This window comes from Kogia breviceps, chromosome 3 (genome assembly GCF_026419965.1).
Source record: "Kogia breviceps isolate mKogBre1 chromosome 3, mKogBre1 haplotype 1, whole genome shotgun sequence".
NCBI classification, from domain to species: Eukaryota; Metazoa; Chordata; class Mammalia; order Artiodactyla; family Physeteridae; genus Kogia; species Kogia breviceps.
The window spans coordinates 171,783,830-171,799,364 of NC_081312.1; the positions used below are offsets into that span (position 1 = coordinate 171,783,830).

General features: G+C 42.3%; 1 protein-coding gene and 1 long non-coding RNA gene across 11 annotated transcripts in view; one reads left to right on the forward strand and one right to left on the reverse strand.

The window, feature by feature from the left end:
- Window positions 1-15,535, forward strand: part of NRP1 (neuropilin 1) — a 140,372-nt gene that overhangs the window by 91,273 nt on the left and 33,564 nt on the right. For all 10 annotated transcript variants that reach the window (XM_067030368.1, XM_067030369.1, XM_067030364.1 and 7 more), the window contains 2 exons: window positions 5,213-5,368; window positions 8,458-8,602. In XM_067030368.1, the coding sequence (XP_066886469.1) occupies window positions 5,213-5,368; window positions 8,458-8,602 (301 nt within the window). The remainder of the gene's footprint in view (window positions 1-5,212; window positions 5,369-8,457; window positions 8,603-15,535) is intronic.
- The window catches only part of LOC136793865 (uncharacterized), a 38,231-nt gene that overhangs the window by 3,605 nt on the left and 19,091 nt on the right, over window positions 1-15,535 (reverse strand). The window contains exon 2 of the long non-coding RNA XR_010839893.1: window positions 4,281-4,374. This is a non-coding gene — a long non-coding RNA (uncharacterized lncRNA). The remainder of the gene's footprint in view (window positions 1-4,280; window positions 4,375-15,535) is intronic.

Genomic DNA, 15,535 nt, shown 5'->3' on the forward strand with positions numbered 1-15,535 from the left:
ATGATGAATTGACAGATGGAGACCTGAGCTTTGCACTAAACATCTTGGAGTTAGAAGTGCCTTATTCTGCCCATCAGACCAAAAAGAGAAAATAGTCATTTGCAGTCAAAAAAAAGAGGAAAATGTTCTTTTAAGTTGACAGAACTTTACATATGAAGGCACAAAGACAGAAAAGTCATATCTTGTGTTAGGAAGAATAAATTCTTTATGTGGCTGGAAGATACGGTTGGAGGGAGGTAGATGCAGCAAGTGAGACTAAAACAGCAGGTAGATCAAGGCCAATGTCATGATTAGCAGAGGGCTTCAGCCCTGAGAAAGGTATAAACAGCCAGGTGTTAAGTCCCTCTGGGTCTCCTGACAGATACCCGTGGTGTGAGCAGTTGTGCTTCTGAGGCTGAGAGTGATCTGTCGCCCCCCAAACTCTCTCAGGCGCTGAGGGTCTCAGGGCATTCCACAAAGGTCCCCAGGGAGAAAGGACTTGAAAGAACCTCTGTGGTGTTGTCAGTGGGCGTCTCCACAGTGCTGGTTTGTGTCTTGGTAGAGTTCTGGGTACCATTCAGTTTTAATTGCAATCGTTCAAGTCCCAGTCCTAATCATTTGGTGAGGTTGTCATTCATCCTTTCTAAACCCAGCAGTAGTAATGTTCGGAAGAAAAATGAAATGAAATTTCACGTATCCCAGCACAGTGAGCAAGAGAATCTGCAGAGTTTTAAAGCACAACAGGAAACCTTATGCAATTACAAGGGGAGGCTGTGAATGCATTTCATTGCTGTTGAGAAAAGAAAATATCTTTTCTTCTTTACGAGTGATTCATACGTATGCTTTGGGGCCTTTCAGTCTGGGACTTTGGTCGTTTCATGTGTTGGCACCCGGTTAATTTCAGTCAGTGGCTCCTTCCTTTCAAGTCAGTTGTTCCTTTTTTTTTTTTTTTCAGTGTCTTTATTTTTTTTAACATCTTTATTGGAGTATAACTGTTTTACAATGGTGTGTTAGTTTCTGCTTTACAACAAAGTGAATCAGTTATACATATACATATGTTCCCATATCTCTTCCCTCTTGCGTCTCCCTCCCACCCTCCCGATCCCACCCCTCTAGGTGGTCACAAAGCACAGAGCTGATCTCCCTGTGCTATGCGGCTGCTTCCCTCTAGCTATCTATTTAACGTTTGGTAGTGTATATATGTTCATGCCACTCTCTCACTTGGTCACAGCTTATTCCCCCTCCCCATATCCTCAAGGCCATGCTCTAGTGGTCTGTGTTTTATTCCCGTCCTACCACTAGTCTCTTCATAACATTTTTCTTTCTTAGATTCCATATATATGTGTTAGCATACGGTATTTGTTTTTCTCCTTCTGACTTACTTCACTCTGTATGACAGACTCCAGGTCTATCCACCTCATTACAAATAACTCAGTTTCATTTCTTTTTATGGCTGAGTAATATTCCATTGTATATATGTGCCACATCTTCTTTATCCATTCATCTGTTGATGGACACTTAGGTTGCTTCCATGTCCTGGCTATTGTAAATAGAGCTGCAGTGAACATTTTGGTACATGACTCTTTTTTTTTTTTGCGTTACGTGGGCCTCTCGCTGCTGTGGCCTCTCCCGTTGCGGAGCACAGGCTCCGGACACGCAGGCTCAGCGGCCGTGGCTCACGGGCCTAACCGCTCCGCGGCATGTGGGATCTTCCCGGACTGGGGCATGAACCCGTGTCCCCTGCATCAGCAGGCGGACTCTCAACCACTGCGCCACCAGGGAAGTTCTACGTGACTCTTTTTGAATTATGGTTTTCTCAGGGTATATGCCCAGTAGTGGGATTGTGGGGTCGTATGGTAGTTCTATTTGTAGATTTTTAAGGAACCTCCATACTGTTCTCCATAGTGGCTGTATCAGTTTACATTCCCACCAGCAGTGCAAGAGTGTTCCCTTTTCTCTACACCCTCTCCAGCATTTATTGTTTCTAGAGTTTTTGATGATGGCCATTCTGACCGGTGTGAGATATTATCTCATTGTAGTTTTGATTTGCAATTCTCTAATGATTAATGATGTTGAGCATTCTTTCATGTGTTTGTTGGCAATCTGTATATCTTCTTTGGAGAAATGTCTATTTAGTTCTTCTGCCCATTTTTGGATTGGGTTGTTTGTTTTTTTGTTATTGATCTGCATGAAGATCAGTTGTTTCTAGTGCCTAGGATTCTTCTAGTTGACCACCAGTTAACTTCTTTCTTACTTCGTAACTAAATCTTACCCTGAGAACAAAATTTTTAAAATAGGAAAAGGACAGCCAGGGAATGAAGTTCTAAAGTTCTTTCCAATCAGCCTAAGCTGCATATGTACTCATGGGAATTTAAGCATTTCCAAACTGAAGAGCCATTTGTAAGTTTGACGGGAAGAGTTTATTTGCACAGCTCTACTTCATGCTCCCTTGGATGTCAAGGTTTTAAGGACCCTTCAGGTTGAAAGTGGATTCGGTATTAGGCACGAGGGCATGACTCAGTGGGCAGTCAGCAAAGCACTAAGTGTCTGAGAGCATCTGAAAACAGTTGAAAAAGTTCCGTGCAGCCATGTCTAGAGTACCCATTAACTTTCAAGTTGCAGCATTAGGAAATCAGAGTTTTTGCAGCAACCTGAAATCATCTGGTTATTTGTCCAGAATAGAGTTCGCTTTGGGCTTGCCAGATAACATCCAGAAAAGAACACCCAGTTAAATTTGAATTTCAAGTAAGCAATGAACCTGTTGTTAGTATGTCCCAAATATTGCATGGGACATATTTATACTAAAAACATTTGTTGTTTATCTGAAATACAAATTTAACTGAATATCTTGCAGTTTTGTTGGCTAAATCTGGTAAATGTGGACTGCCTCCGTTTTTTTTGAAATTTGTACACAGATTCATACAAAGTGCTAGTATTCACTTTTGGAAAAACTGCAAATTCCATTTAACAAGTATAGGCACTTGATAAAATATGTTGGATAAATACTTATTTGTTAAATTAAGATTTAGAAGATCCACCATTATTATCTTAAAATAATTATTGCTATTAAAGGCTTGCTCCTTTTTCTTTTAAATCTGGTGAAAGCGTTTAGAGGCTGGACTTTACATCTTAAAAATCAGGAAAATGAAAGAAAGATTGTTTTACATTGAATGGTATCCCCTTCCTTTCTAGATGAAATCTCCTATTGTTGAATTGTGTTAAGTTCAAGTCGGCTTCTCTGTGGCAGGGACATTGCTGTTTTTCCTGGATGTAAGTCTTGGTTCAGTTTTGAAGGAATTGGCAACCTGTTGATTTAACTACTCCAAGGGCCTTCAGGAAAAAGCAACTCGTGGAAGACAATAGTGTTCTTCACAAGGCAGGCTGTACATAAAATGGAAATTCTTTAGCTGTTCATGACCCATGGGAACTAGAGGGTTAATTGAAATATTTATTGTTTTCAGAAAATTGGGTTGTCATGTAGCAACTGGAAAGCAGGATTCAGAAGTTGTGTTTGGGGGGGCGGTGGTGTGCTTAGGGGTTTTGGGGGGGTTTTGTTTTTTGGCTTTTGTCGCCGTTTTCAGGGAAAACAGCCTCTTACTAGTGAATATAATATACGGTTGAAATATCTTGTTACTGTTAATCAGCTGAAACGTGCAATTACTTTTTGTGTCCTTTACAAAATATTTGCCAAATATTTGTGCTTCATTTCCTTAAAATCTCTGTATTATACAGAAATCCAATAAATAGAGGGCATAGTAGAGGAAAACAACTTTATAGGAATAATCAAATGTATTCATAAAAGGAAAATATTTCTAATTTAGAGAAACTGGTAATGATTTTTGTTTTAAGATGATTCTTGGTTATTAACAATGGAAATAAGGAAAGTTAAAGAAAAAAATACTTATTTCACTTTTCTGAAAGCATGGAGTCCTAGGAAGTCAGAGAGGGAAGGGGTCTTCCGGGTTATCTGGTCCAACTCGTTTGTTTTACAAATGAAGAACTAGAAGCCTAAAGATGAAGTGACTTGTCTGAGGCCCTATAGAGCAAGCTCAAGGCAGAGCCGGTACTGGAACCTTGAGGGCCTGATCTCTGTCCTTCCCATTCACATCACAGGGCCATGGGAAACACTCAAGCCACTGCAGACCTCTGGGATGCAATCAGGGACCTCGAGCTTTGGTCATCCTCTGGTCATCACTACTGTGGTGCCCTCCAGGCGGCCCAGCCGTCAGGGGTGTGAGAAAGTCTAGTGAGGGATGAAGGTAAGGCCATTGTGCTGAGGAACATCTCCCCTGGAAACTCACCAGTGGAAGCTTGTTAAGTCCTAGCTGTTGTCCCACAGAGGCGTCGTTCCTTCCCACGTTGATGCCTGGGAATCCTCCGGCCTCTCAAGCTGAACTACAACGAGAGATACGGAAAAGGAAGAAATTTAGATGGATCAAAAATCCTAACTTTGCCCTCCTTCTCTCGACTCCATTCCAGATTATAAATCTATGGCCCATTTCGCAACCGGCAGCACACACAAGTGCTTTCGGAGTCAGGATCGTTCTGATCCACGTTCTGTTTGGAAGGAGGTAATGGAAAATGGGATCATGTTAGACTCAAGTTCTAGCCCAGGCCGCTCCACATCCAGTACGTGAGCCGATCTTGTTGGTCTTGATTTTTCTATTTGTAAAATGACATCTTTTTTTTTTTTTTTTTTTTTTTTTTTTGCGGTACGCGGGCCTCTCACTGCCGTGGCCTCTCCCGTTGAGGAGCACGGGCTCCGGACGCGCAGGCTCAGCGGCCATGGCTCACGGGCCCAGCCGCTCCACGGCATGTGGGATCTTCCCGGACCGGGGCACGAACCCGCGTCCCCTGCATCGGCAGGCGGACTCTGAACCACTGCGCCACCAGGGAAGCCCGTGTAAAATGACATCTATTAACGTGCTATTTAGAAAGTATTGTGAATCTCCTAGAAAATACAGTAACATGATATTGAACCCAGTTTTCTCTTTTGTACCAAGGATCAAGCAATCTTGGTAGCAACGATGAGAAAGGTCTGTTTTTTGGCCATTGCCAACCTAGGGCAGCTGCTCTCTTATCGGAGGCTTTCTTGGGGTTGTTGATGCCGATGGAATTAGGGTTTGTTGATCCCAGGTGGATGAAAACGACACCATGGTACCCACAGGAAAAGATGCTCCACATTCCGGAGGTACAAGGATGGGCCACTGACAAGGCTGGTATTGTCTTGCAGGTAGACCTGGGCCTTCTGCGCTTTGTCACTGCTGTCGGGACACAGGGAGCTATTTCAAAGGAAACCAAGAAGAAATACTATGTCAAGACATACAGAATAGACATTAGCTCCAACGGGGAAGACTGGATCACCATAAAAGAAGGAAATAAACCTGTTGTAAGTTTCCCTTCCACCTCCTCCAGCAATCCGGTCTTTGAAGTGGATGATCAATTTTCACTTGTTTGTTTGGGAGCTTGCTGTCTTGCCTGGTTTATTTTCGAATTGATTTAAAATGAAAAGTGCAATTAAAGGTTTAAATCTGACCAAGGGGTCTCATGTTCCCAGATCCAGAAGCCAAAAGGAAATTATATGGATGTTTCCAAGAAAAGTCAATACGGGGCAAATTAAGTCAAACTCAAGAATCACTTTAAACCTCCCACGGGGACACGGGCTACGCACACGATAAACGCAATCCTCTTAGAACCTCTGGAGTTGTTTTGTTTTGTCTTTCTGCCTGTGTTTCCTCATTCTCTTTCCTAGATTGATCCTTTCTTCCTCTCTGTAATGGGCTGGTTTTAGAAGACTCCTTTTCATCTACCCTCTGTGGCTCACAAACTAATTTCCAAGTGTGTTTGGCTGATTCTGTGCAAATGAACAGAACTACAGGTGTTCCCTCAGATCCCATGAGCCACAGCCACCTCCTCACTACCTCTCTGTTGAGGAGGCCACACCATGCCCCCCCCCACACACACACACACACTCTGCTCTGAATTATTTGGAACTGAGATGTTTTTCTCAGCCTGCTGTTTATTTGAAGTTATGCTTGCTCTGATTTACTAATCAAAAGATTTTGGAGAACTCAATGCTTGCTGTTTCCCCCCAATTTAAAAGCTTGCCCTGGAGGCCGAGTGAAATGCACAGAATTGGTGAGGATAGTAGCAAAGATCCAGGTAACCTGGAATCCTGGGTTCGGGAAGAGACCAATTAACATGTCCTGGTCTCCATTTGGGGCATCCCTGGCCTTGATTTTCTCCTTCTGGGTGTGAAACTGAGAAAAGCCTACTGGGTGTGAAGTGAGAGGCCTATAAATACCCTTTGATTAGCTGCAAAGCCCTCCCTGTCCCTTAGGGCAGGCAGGAAGGCCGAAGATATAGGGATGCAGCTGCTCTGTGAACAGACCAGCTCAAGGCCGCTGTCTAGCCCTAGAGGATGTGGAACAGACCCTCCATCTGGGGAAGAAAAACCCTCATAGTCATCATTGGTGGAGATCAGTAAATTTTGACCCTGAGTGTCATGACTTATTCTTGTTTTGGAGTCGTTTTTTGAAGGCATGCTTTAGTTTCAAACAAACGAAAAAACACTAATGACAAGGACACACCAACATACAGAAGAACCAGAGAGAGTAGGGAGGGCTGACCCCAGCTTTCAGGCAGTCTCTTTAATCAATGAGCGCTGTCTCTCCAAGACACGCTTCTCAGCCATGGTCCGCGGTTGTCCGCGTGGCCCAGATGTGGGTGTGGGGAGCATACGAGGGCTGTAGGGGTGTCTGACATGCACACAGCTCACTCCCGATCCATGATCTGGGTCACCTTGGCACACAGAGGGCCTTCCAGAGTAGGAGGCAGAAAGAAGAAAGGGTCAGCAAAGACCTGGCATGTGTCTGCACCCTTTCACTGAACCCGAATGAGATCCCCACATCCACCCGGAGTTCAGCTCTCGTTGCCCACCTGCCTTTCACTACTTTGGGGCCTTTCAGGCACCTCCCCCTGCCCTGCTTTCCTCAGAGAGAGTTGGCCTATGTACCTCAGCAACAGCAGCCTTTGACCACCAGCATTCCAGCAGCCCTCTTTCTGTTGGTGGCGTGTGTGTCCTTACCTGGTTTTCAGCAAACAAAATGCCTTCAGGGTGAACCAGACTGTGGTCCCTCCCTGAGGTGGATCCACTGGCCCTTGAAACACTGGTTTGGGAAGCTCTGCTCCTTCAGGCAGGTCCCCTTTATTCATCGTCACACAAAAATGCTTCCATACAGATTGTTTCCAAGAGAGATTTACTGAAGTAAGACAGAAATCTAAAGGCCGTCACAGGCTGAGATAAATTCAATATTAAATTGTCTCAGGAGGGGGAACCAGCTAACAGCCAACTTAGTAAAGCATTTGACCACCTCCCATGGAGCAGGCCTCATGGGCTAAATGGAGTAAGAACTCCAGGCTGACTCTCCTAAGCCCCTTCTCCCAGGGGAACGGTGGTCCTCCTCCTAGGACTCATCTGGGAAGGTGGGTGGGAGTCTCTGCACCTCTGATGGCCCAGGGATGCTCTAGCTACACAAGGCCTGTGACTGAGACATGGTGCTTTTACACAGCTGTCCCCACCCAGAGCTGGAGTAAAATCCAGGGGAGTGGAGGCTCTCAGTCCCATCTGAGACTGGTTGACTGCCGGAGGGTTCCACATAGCAGACAGTCCCCGTTCCTCAGAGATCTCACTGGAAGACACTGCCGTGGCGCCATGCCCAGGCTGAGTGTCTCCAACAGACACTTGTGGGAAACCGGTTCGTGACTGGCACTCATTACATCGGCAGTTACATGCCTCTTCTGTCTTAGAATAAAATGACTCATTTTTAAAACTAGAAACAGAAGCGCTGGGAAAACTGATTCTCCGTTACATATCATTTATAACTCAGTTTTGATTTTGACCACTAACACATAATTTTACCAATAACTGAAAAAGATTAAAGTCTTTCATTAACGTCAGGGATAAGATCTTCCATCAAGAAATGAAGTTAAAAGGGAGGAAGCTCTTTGACCTAGTGCTGAACGTAACCTAGAATTTTCAAAAAGCCAGACCGTACATTGAACTCAAAAAGCACTTCTTTGAGGGGTTCCTGGGAAAGTACAATAGTGAGAGTTCCCAAGAATTGTCTACAGTATTCTGTAAGTCCTTCTGATAATGTTAATAATGTTCCCACTTTTTTAGATAATAGCATAGTATTCTATAACAAATGCTATCCTTATAATAGTACCTTTGGAGGCTCTATTCTCTCAGAAAATTGAATAGATGATTAGGACAACATACTGTATTAGACGCAATTCTTTCTGATTGCCATTATTTGGAAAAATAGCATGACAAATTCTTAACACTACCTCAGGCACGGTAAACAGTGAAGAAATTGTAAATAATTTGACAAGCACTGGTGAAAACATATTTCTGGATTTGTTTTCAGACAATCCAAAATGTCTGCTATTAAAGGGCCCTTCCTTTTTTCCATCTAGATCTTTCAGGGAAACACCAACCCCACAGATGTTGTGATTGGAGTTTTCCCCAAACCCCTGATAACTCGATTTGTCCGAATCAAACCTGTGACTTGGGAAACTGGCATATCTATGAGATTTGAAGTCTATGGCTGCAAGATAACAGGTAAGATTGAAGATCACCTGGGTTTGATTTATGTAAACTTTTAAATATAGGGAGAGTCATTTGGTATAAATGGGGTCGGTCATTTTCATTTGATAGTTAAGAGCATACGCTTTGGATTTAGACAAAAGTGAGTTCAAATCCTACTTGTACTACTCACTGGCTTATTTCTTTGGGCAGTTTATGACCTTTCAAAGCCTTAGTTATCTCACCTGGAAAACAGGGTTGCAGTGATAACGGATCAGCTAGTGGATACGAAGCATTTACACAGCCTGACGTGTGGTGGGTATTTACTAAGTGTTCCACTAGATGGCAAGCTCCAGGAAGGCAGGTAAAGCTCCAAGAAGGCAGGTACCTCCCCCGTCATCCTCTGTCTCTTTGGTACTCGGCACACTGACTGCTACTTAGTAGATTTACAATAAATAACTGTTGTGTGAAATGTTCTTCACCTGTTTTGTCTTTTTACTTTTTCTTCTAATTTACATATATATTTTTTAATTGAAACATAGTTGATTTACAATGTTATATTAGTTTGAGATGTACAGCATAGTGATTTGATATTTTTGTAGATTATACTCCATTTAAAGTTATTACAAAAGATTGGTTATATTCCTGTGCTGTATATTATATCCCTGTATCTTATTTGTTTTTGTTTTGTTTTTTAACTTTTTATTTTATATTGGAGTATATCCAATTAACAATGTTGTGATCGTTTCAGCCAAAGCAACTCAGCCATACATATACATGTATCCATTCTCCTCCAGACTCCCCTCTCATCCAGCCTGCCACTTAACAGTGAGGAGAGTTCCCTGTGCTATACAGTAGGTCCTTGTTGGTTATCCTTTTTAAATATAGCAGCATGTACATGTCAATTCCAAACTCTCTAACTTTCCCTTCCCTCCACCCCCCCATTAACCATAAGTTCATTCTCTAAGTCTGTGAGTCTGTTTCTGTTTTGTAAATAGGTTCATTTGTATCATTTCTTTTAAGATCCTGCATATAAGCGGTATCATACAAGATTTCTCTTTCTCTGTCTGACTTACCTGTCTTTTTAATTTTGAAGTCTAGAGGTGGCCTTATCAGCTGTAGCTGTTCAGGAGGAGTTTAATTTACCAGAATTTCTCCTTTTACTCACTTAACTGCCCTGACAACTTTCTCCTAGGTTTTGGCTCAATATATGTCAATCTTTTGTTGAATGAATATGCTAATATTAGAAATCAATTTGTCAGTATTTCTCATTTTTGAGTTTGTTTCTTCTGAGGTTAAAAGGACTTTAAAAGTCTCTGTTAAATTTGGAACAAGTAGGTGGATTATATCCACTTGAGAGGTGAAGATGAGGTACTGGGCGATTAAGTGGCTAAAAAGATAGGCAGGTACCGAGCAGGGAGTAAAAGAAGGTCCTGTTATTCTCACTGTGTTTCTATGGCAACCAGTACTGCTCTTACTTGTCCGTTGATCTTCCTGTACAACCACCCTGTATTCTGAAGTAAGTAGCAGTCACGTTACAATTCCTTTCCACTTAAGTAAATACACTGCACATTTTTCATTTAAAAAAAAAGTACAGTGTAACCTCCATAGTAAGCTTAAAACTTCAAAGACAGAATCGGTAACTGATTCACCAAAAAGTAATTAAAAGTGAACAACGTTTAAAAATCTGAGAACTGGGCTTCCCTGGTGGCGCAGTGGTTAAGAATCTGCCTGTCAATATAGGGCACAGGGGTTCTAGCCCTGGTCCGGGAAGATCCCACATCCCGCAGCTAGAGAAATCCCGCACACAGCAACGAAGACCCAACGCAGCCAAAAATAAATAAATTTATTTTTTAAAAAGAATCTGCAAACTATCTTTCATATATTGTTAGTATACATATTAAGGGCATTTATCGTCTCATTGCATGAATGCCAACACTATTGTTTTTATTTTTATCCTCTTAAGTATAATTATTTTTAGAGAAGGAAACTATTGACTTTTGAAGGAAAAAAAAAAATCACCTGGGCAGTTTTCCATGAAATTACAAGCAATTTGAAGAAGAGCTAAGGAAAGAGGAAAAAAAAATACACAGTACAGTTCGTTTTGGAAAGTGGAAACTGACTTTTGATTTCTTCCCCAAATTTTATTTATTTCCATCCTAGAGACAGACTTGTTTATTGTTTTAGGATCTAAGCATTTAGAAAGTTCAAGTCCTTGGAGGCAGGAATTGGGTGGAGAGGGGCTTGGAGGGAGAAAAGGGGCAGTGAAGGTTAGCTATCATCTTGGCTTTATTCTTTTTTAAAAATTTATTTTTTATTTATTTATTTTTGGCTGCATTGGGTCTTCGTTGCTGTGCGCTGGCTTTCTCTAGCTGCGGCGAGCAGGGGCTACTCTTCGTTGTGGTGCACAGGATTCTCATTGCGGTGGCTTCTCTTGTTGCGGAGCACAGGCTCTAGGCGCACGGGCTTCAGTAGTTGCGGCAGGCAGGCTCAGTAGTTGTGGCTCGCAGGCTCTAGAGCGCAGGCTCAGTAGTTGTAGCACAAGGGCTTAGCTGCTCCATGGCATGTGGGATCTTCCTGGACCAAGTGTCCCCTGCGTTGGCAGGCGGATTCTTAACCACTGCGCCACGAGGAGTGTCCCACCTTGGCTTTATTCTTGATCAGCAGTTGCATGAAAGTTCTAGGTCATTTTCAGAGCATTACAAATGTGAGAGACTACCCATAAATTCATAGAAACAAGGCCATCTGAGGGCAGGGTGGAAATTTCTGGTCCATTCCTCCCACCTAATTTCACGTCATTGTTCCGGAAAAAAAGAAGTAAACTTCATAAAGACTCCAAATGCGTTAGTGTGAATTCAGAATTTCTGGCTCTCCTTTTTTTTTTTTTTTTTTTTTTTTTTTTTTTTTTTGCGGTACGCGGGCCTCTCACCATTGTGGCCTCTCCGGTTGCGGTTGCGGAGCACAGGCTCCGGACGCGCAGGCTCAGCAGCTATGGCTCACGGGCCCAGCCACTCCGAGGCATGTGTTATCTTCCTGCACCAGGGAAGCCCCTGGCTCTCCTTTTAATTAAACAAAATCCTTGTTTAAGCCTGAACTGCTCTCTCATTTTCACAAGGATTTTCCTGAAAGGTAATTCTAGGAGTATGAATCTTCACAGGTAAATAAGGCAAATAATTTATTGGATTTTTAAAAATAGTTAAATGACCTAGTTATTTAAACAGATGTCTAAAATACCATGTTTTGATATTTTCACACATATTCTATTTTAGTTACTTTAAGTAGCTATTTTTTTTCAAATTGCATATTGCTACTGTCTTAATCATGACCCCTAATATATTTTAGACACTTTCTAGTAAGATCATTCTAGCAAGATCGCTACAACCTCCAAATAACTGATCAAAGCAGGTTTGATCAGTTATGAAACCTGGAGAGGCCAGTGTGTCATAACGATGGTCACACAAAAAGAAGGTGTGCAGACATAGCCAGGCTTTGCTCTGGGCTGTCCATTTAGTGAATGAGTGACCATGGACAAGACCCTCAGTCCCTCTTGTAGATCTCCATCTCCTTGATTCAGCTGTAATGAAGATTTAAGTGAAAGGATTTTATAATGTTTGGCTTAGAGTAAGTGCTCACTAAACGGTACCCAGTAAATTAAACAGTTCATGGTACTCAATAAATTGAACCTAGAATAAGCCCCAGCAAACAGAGTCCCTAATGAGACAACGATATCAGTGTTTTCTTCTTAATTACCAGAGTAGATAATTTTCATCTTTTAGAGGCCATGGTCCCCTTGGTGGAGACCAATGAAAGAAATACAAGACTGCAGGTTCACTGGGGGTCTGGAAGATGCATAAAAGCAGGAGGCATGTTTATCTTATTTTCCATTGCGTTCTGTGTGCCTGGAACAAAATACGTGCCCAATACACTTATTTTTTTAGTGAATGAATGAACTGCAGTTTTATCCATTTCTTACAATAAATAAATGACTGGATTGCAAAATTTTACCCTTTCCGCTTGAGTGGGCAAGCCCCAACTCAATCTGGATTTTTTTTAAAAGAAACTGTTGAATTAAAAGTTACCATGAGAGGGCTTCCCTGGTGGCGCAGTGGTTGAGAGTCCGCCTGCCGATGCAGGGGACGCGGGTTCGTGCCCCGGTCCGGGAAGATCCCACACGCCGCGGAGTGGCTGGGCCCGTGAGCCATGGCCGCGGGGCCTGTGCTCCGCAACGGGAGAGGCCACAACAGTGAGAGGCCCGCGTACAGAAAAAAAAAAAAAAAAAAAGTTACCATGAGAATACATCACTTGAATCCAAAGTCTCCAGAGCCCCCAAGTTTTAACCCAATTTTTCCATTCAGAAATTATATTTTAGAAATACAGCAATCCTGGAATAACCAGAGTATACAATGGTGGGTCACCATATATAGAGATAAGGAAAACAAAATTGGAGCAAACCATTCTACTTTGTAGGTAATTGACAAAGGAGCATTTTCATTATTTTGACAAGGCAGGCTTCATCATTTTGGCAAAGCTGGAAATTGGTGAAAATGCCCTTGCTGTCTGAGAACACACCGCAAATGCTGTTGACATTTTCGTTAACCAGAAGTTAATTAACGGTGGCTTCTGCACAGGTCAGCGTGTTCCTGTGTTGATCCGAGTTTGCAAGGATGATCTCAGGCCCTACAACATCCAGAGGTACCTTCTGAGTCATCGAGGGAAGATTAAATTATGCTCATTCAGCTTCACCCATTAAATGCAGTTATTACCTTCTCATTCCTTGAAAACTGGTTAACGAGTATTTGATTTACTATTATATCTGTTTTCACGTTAAAGCTCAGTTCAGAGATTTTACTGGAAAATAACATCAATGAAAATAACCACTGCCAGAGGGGAAAGGAGTTGGGTGGGGGGGAGTTGAAAAGGGTGAAGGAAATTAAGAGGTACAAACCTCCAGGTGTAAACTGAATAAGCCACAGTGATGTAATGTACAGTATAAGGAATATGACTAATAATATGGTAAAAACTTTGTACGGGGACAGATGGTTACTGGACTTAACATGGTGATCGTTTCATAATATATGCAGATGTCAAATCACTATGTAGTATACCTGAAATTAATGTAATGTTGTACATCAACTATATTTCAATAAAAAAAGAAAAGAACCACCTAATTCCCCATCACAGAACTCATTTCTCCCTCCCATCTAGGATTGGTTTTAAGGTTTCTAAACAGGGTTGCCAAGTGAAATACAGAATGTCTAGTTCAATTTGATGCAGATAAATGCATAACTTTTTAGTATAAGTTAGGTCCCATGCAATATTGGGGACAAACTTATACTAAAAAATTATTCGCTGTTTATTTGAAATTCTGATTTAGTTTGGCAGCCTGTTTCTTGTGTTGTTATTTTTGTTAGATTATTTGTTCGTTAAATCTGGCGACACCATTTCCGAAGGATTTGAGGTGGAGCCAGGCTAATCAGGGCAATCTGAGCCAGCCTACCGTGGATGAACAGAGCTAGATCCTAGCGGTTTATGCAAACCTTGAATTGTTAGCGGAACGTTTCTCCTAATCGTGGCTAAAAGTGAGTCACTGGTTTTCAGTCGAAGGCAAATCCAGGTGCCTCTTCCTTGATCTTGGATGAGGCTGGCTTGCAGAAGGAATGCCCTTCTGACTGCACGAGGGCTGTGCTGGCAGGATGCGGGCTGGCGTCACAAGGCTTGTGGGTGCGAGGACTGTGCCCTAGCCCGCTCTGCGCTAGAGAAGCGACATTATTCCAGGAAAGGTTCTGCCCTCCTTACAATATTCAAGTTAATTGTGTTTTTCTCCAAATGGTAACATCTGGTACATATTACCAGCTAAACATTTTCTTTGCAAAAGCTGGTTTTGAATCAGACAGGTGTGACCACAGTGACCAAACATGTGACTTCTGTTTTTAACACTATAATTTCCGAGACCCTCAGTAAAATCTTTTTTGTCAATCTTTTTATAATCCCCATTGAATTTATTCTTGGTTTCCAGATCCCAGCCTGGAGCAAATACTGCGGCTGAATTACAGGAAAGGGTGCTTGGGGAAAATGACAACTGCCTTTTATTGTGTTAATAAGCTGATTCATTCAACAAATATTTGCAGAGCAAATACCAAGAATAAAGGGCACAAGGAGTCATAGAAAAGCTCACTCCCTCAAAGAACTTAAAACCTGGGGAGGCCAAGTAGCAAGCCAAAGAACTGAATATGGCCAGTATATATGAGACCTGCAGGTGGAGAGCTAGGAAGAGTCCCAGAAAAGGAAAACCATGTCTAGTTGGAGAGATCAGAAAAATTGAATATATAAGGTAAAATTTGAAAACAGGTCAAGATTTTAAGATAGTGGGGAGGACAAAAGGATGGGGAATTCTTAAGTGGCGGGAACAGAATGAGAGAAAGCCCCCAACTACTGCCACCACCGAGGTGAGGGAGCCTTCGTCGAGGGGGGGCCTTGCAAGGCCGTGGTACGGAAGACCTTGCACACTGGGTTGAACGTACGTGCGTAATGTGCACGTGAGCAGGCACCGAATTTTTGAGTAAAGAAATGTCACGAGCTGAACCGTACGACTCAGGTGGAAAGTATCTGAGTAATTCATTAAGGGTCAGCTGGTAACACGGACACAGCCTGATTACATTAGAAACATGCCTCTCACGATGGTTACATTTTAGGCTGAATTTTGATTTTTGCAGAATGGAGTTGTTTCAAAGAAAAACAGATTCTCCTTCCTGGCATGTCCTCAATGGAGATGTACAATTTTGAAAACAGAATAATTGATGTGTTGAACATTTTGTTATTAACCCACCAATCAGTTAATCAGGGATGGGTACTCTCCTGCTCAGAAGCTCCTTGGGCTGCTGTAGAAGCTATAGAAAGATCTACGATGCCATTCATTGCCTTTGAGGAATTTCTAATCTGGTTCTGGACCCAGGACTCCCAATCTTAAAA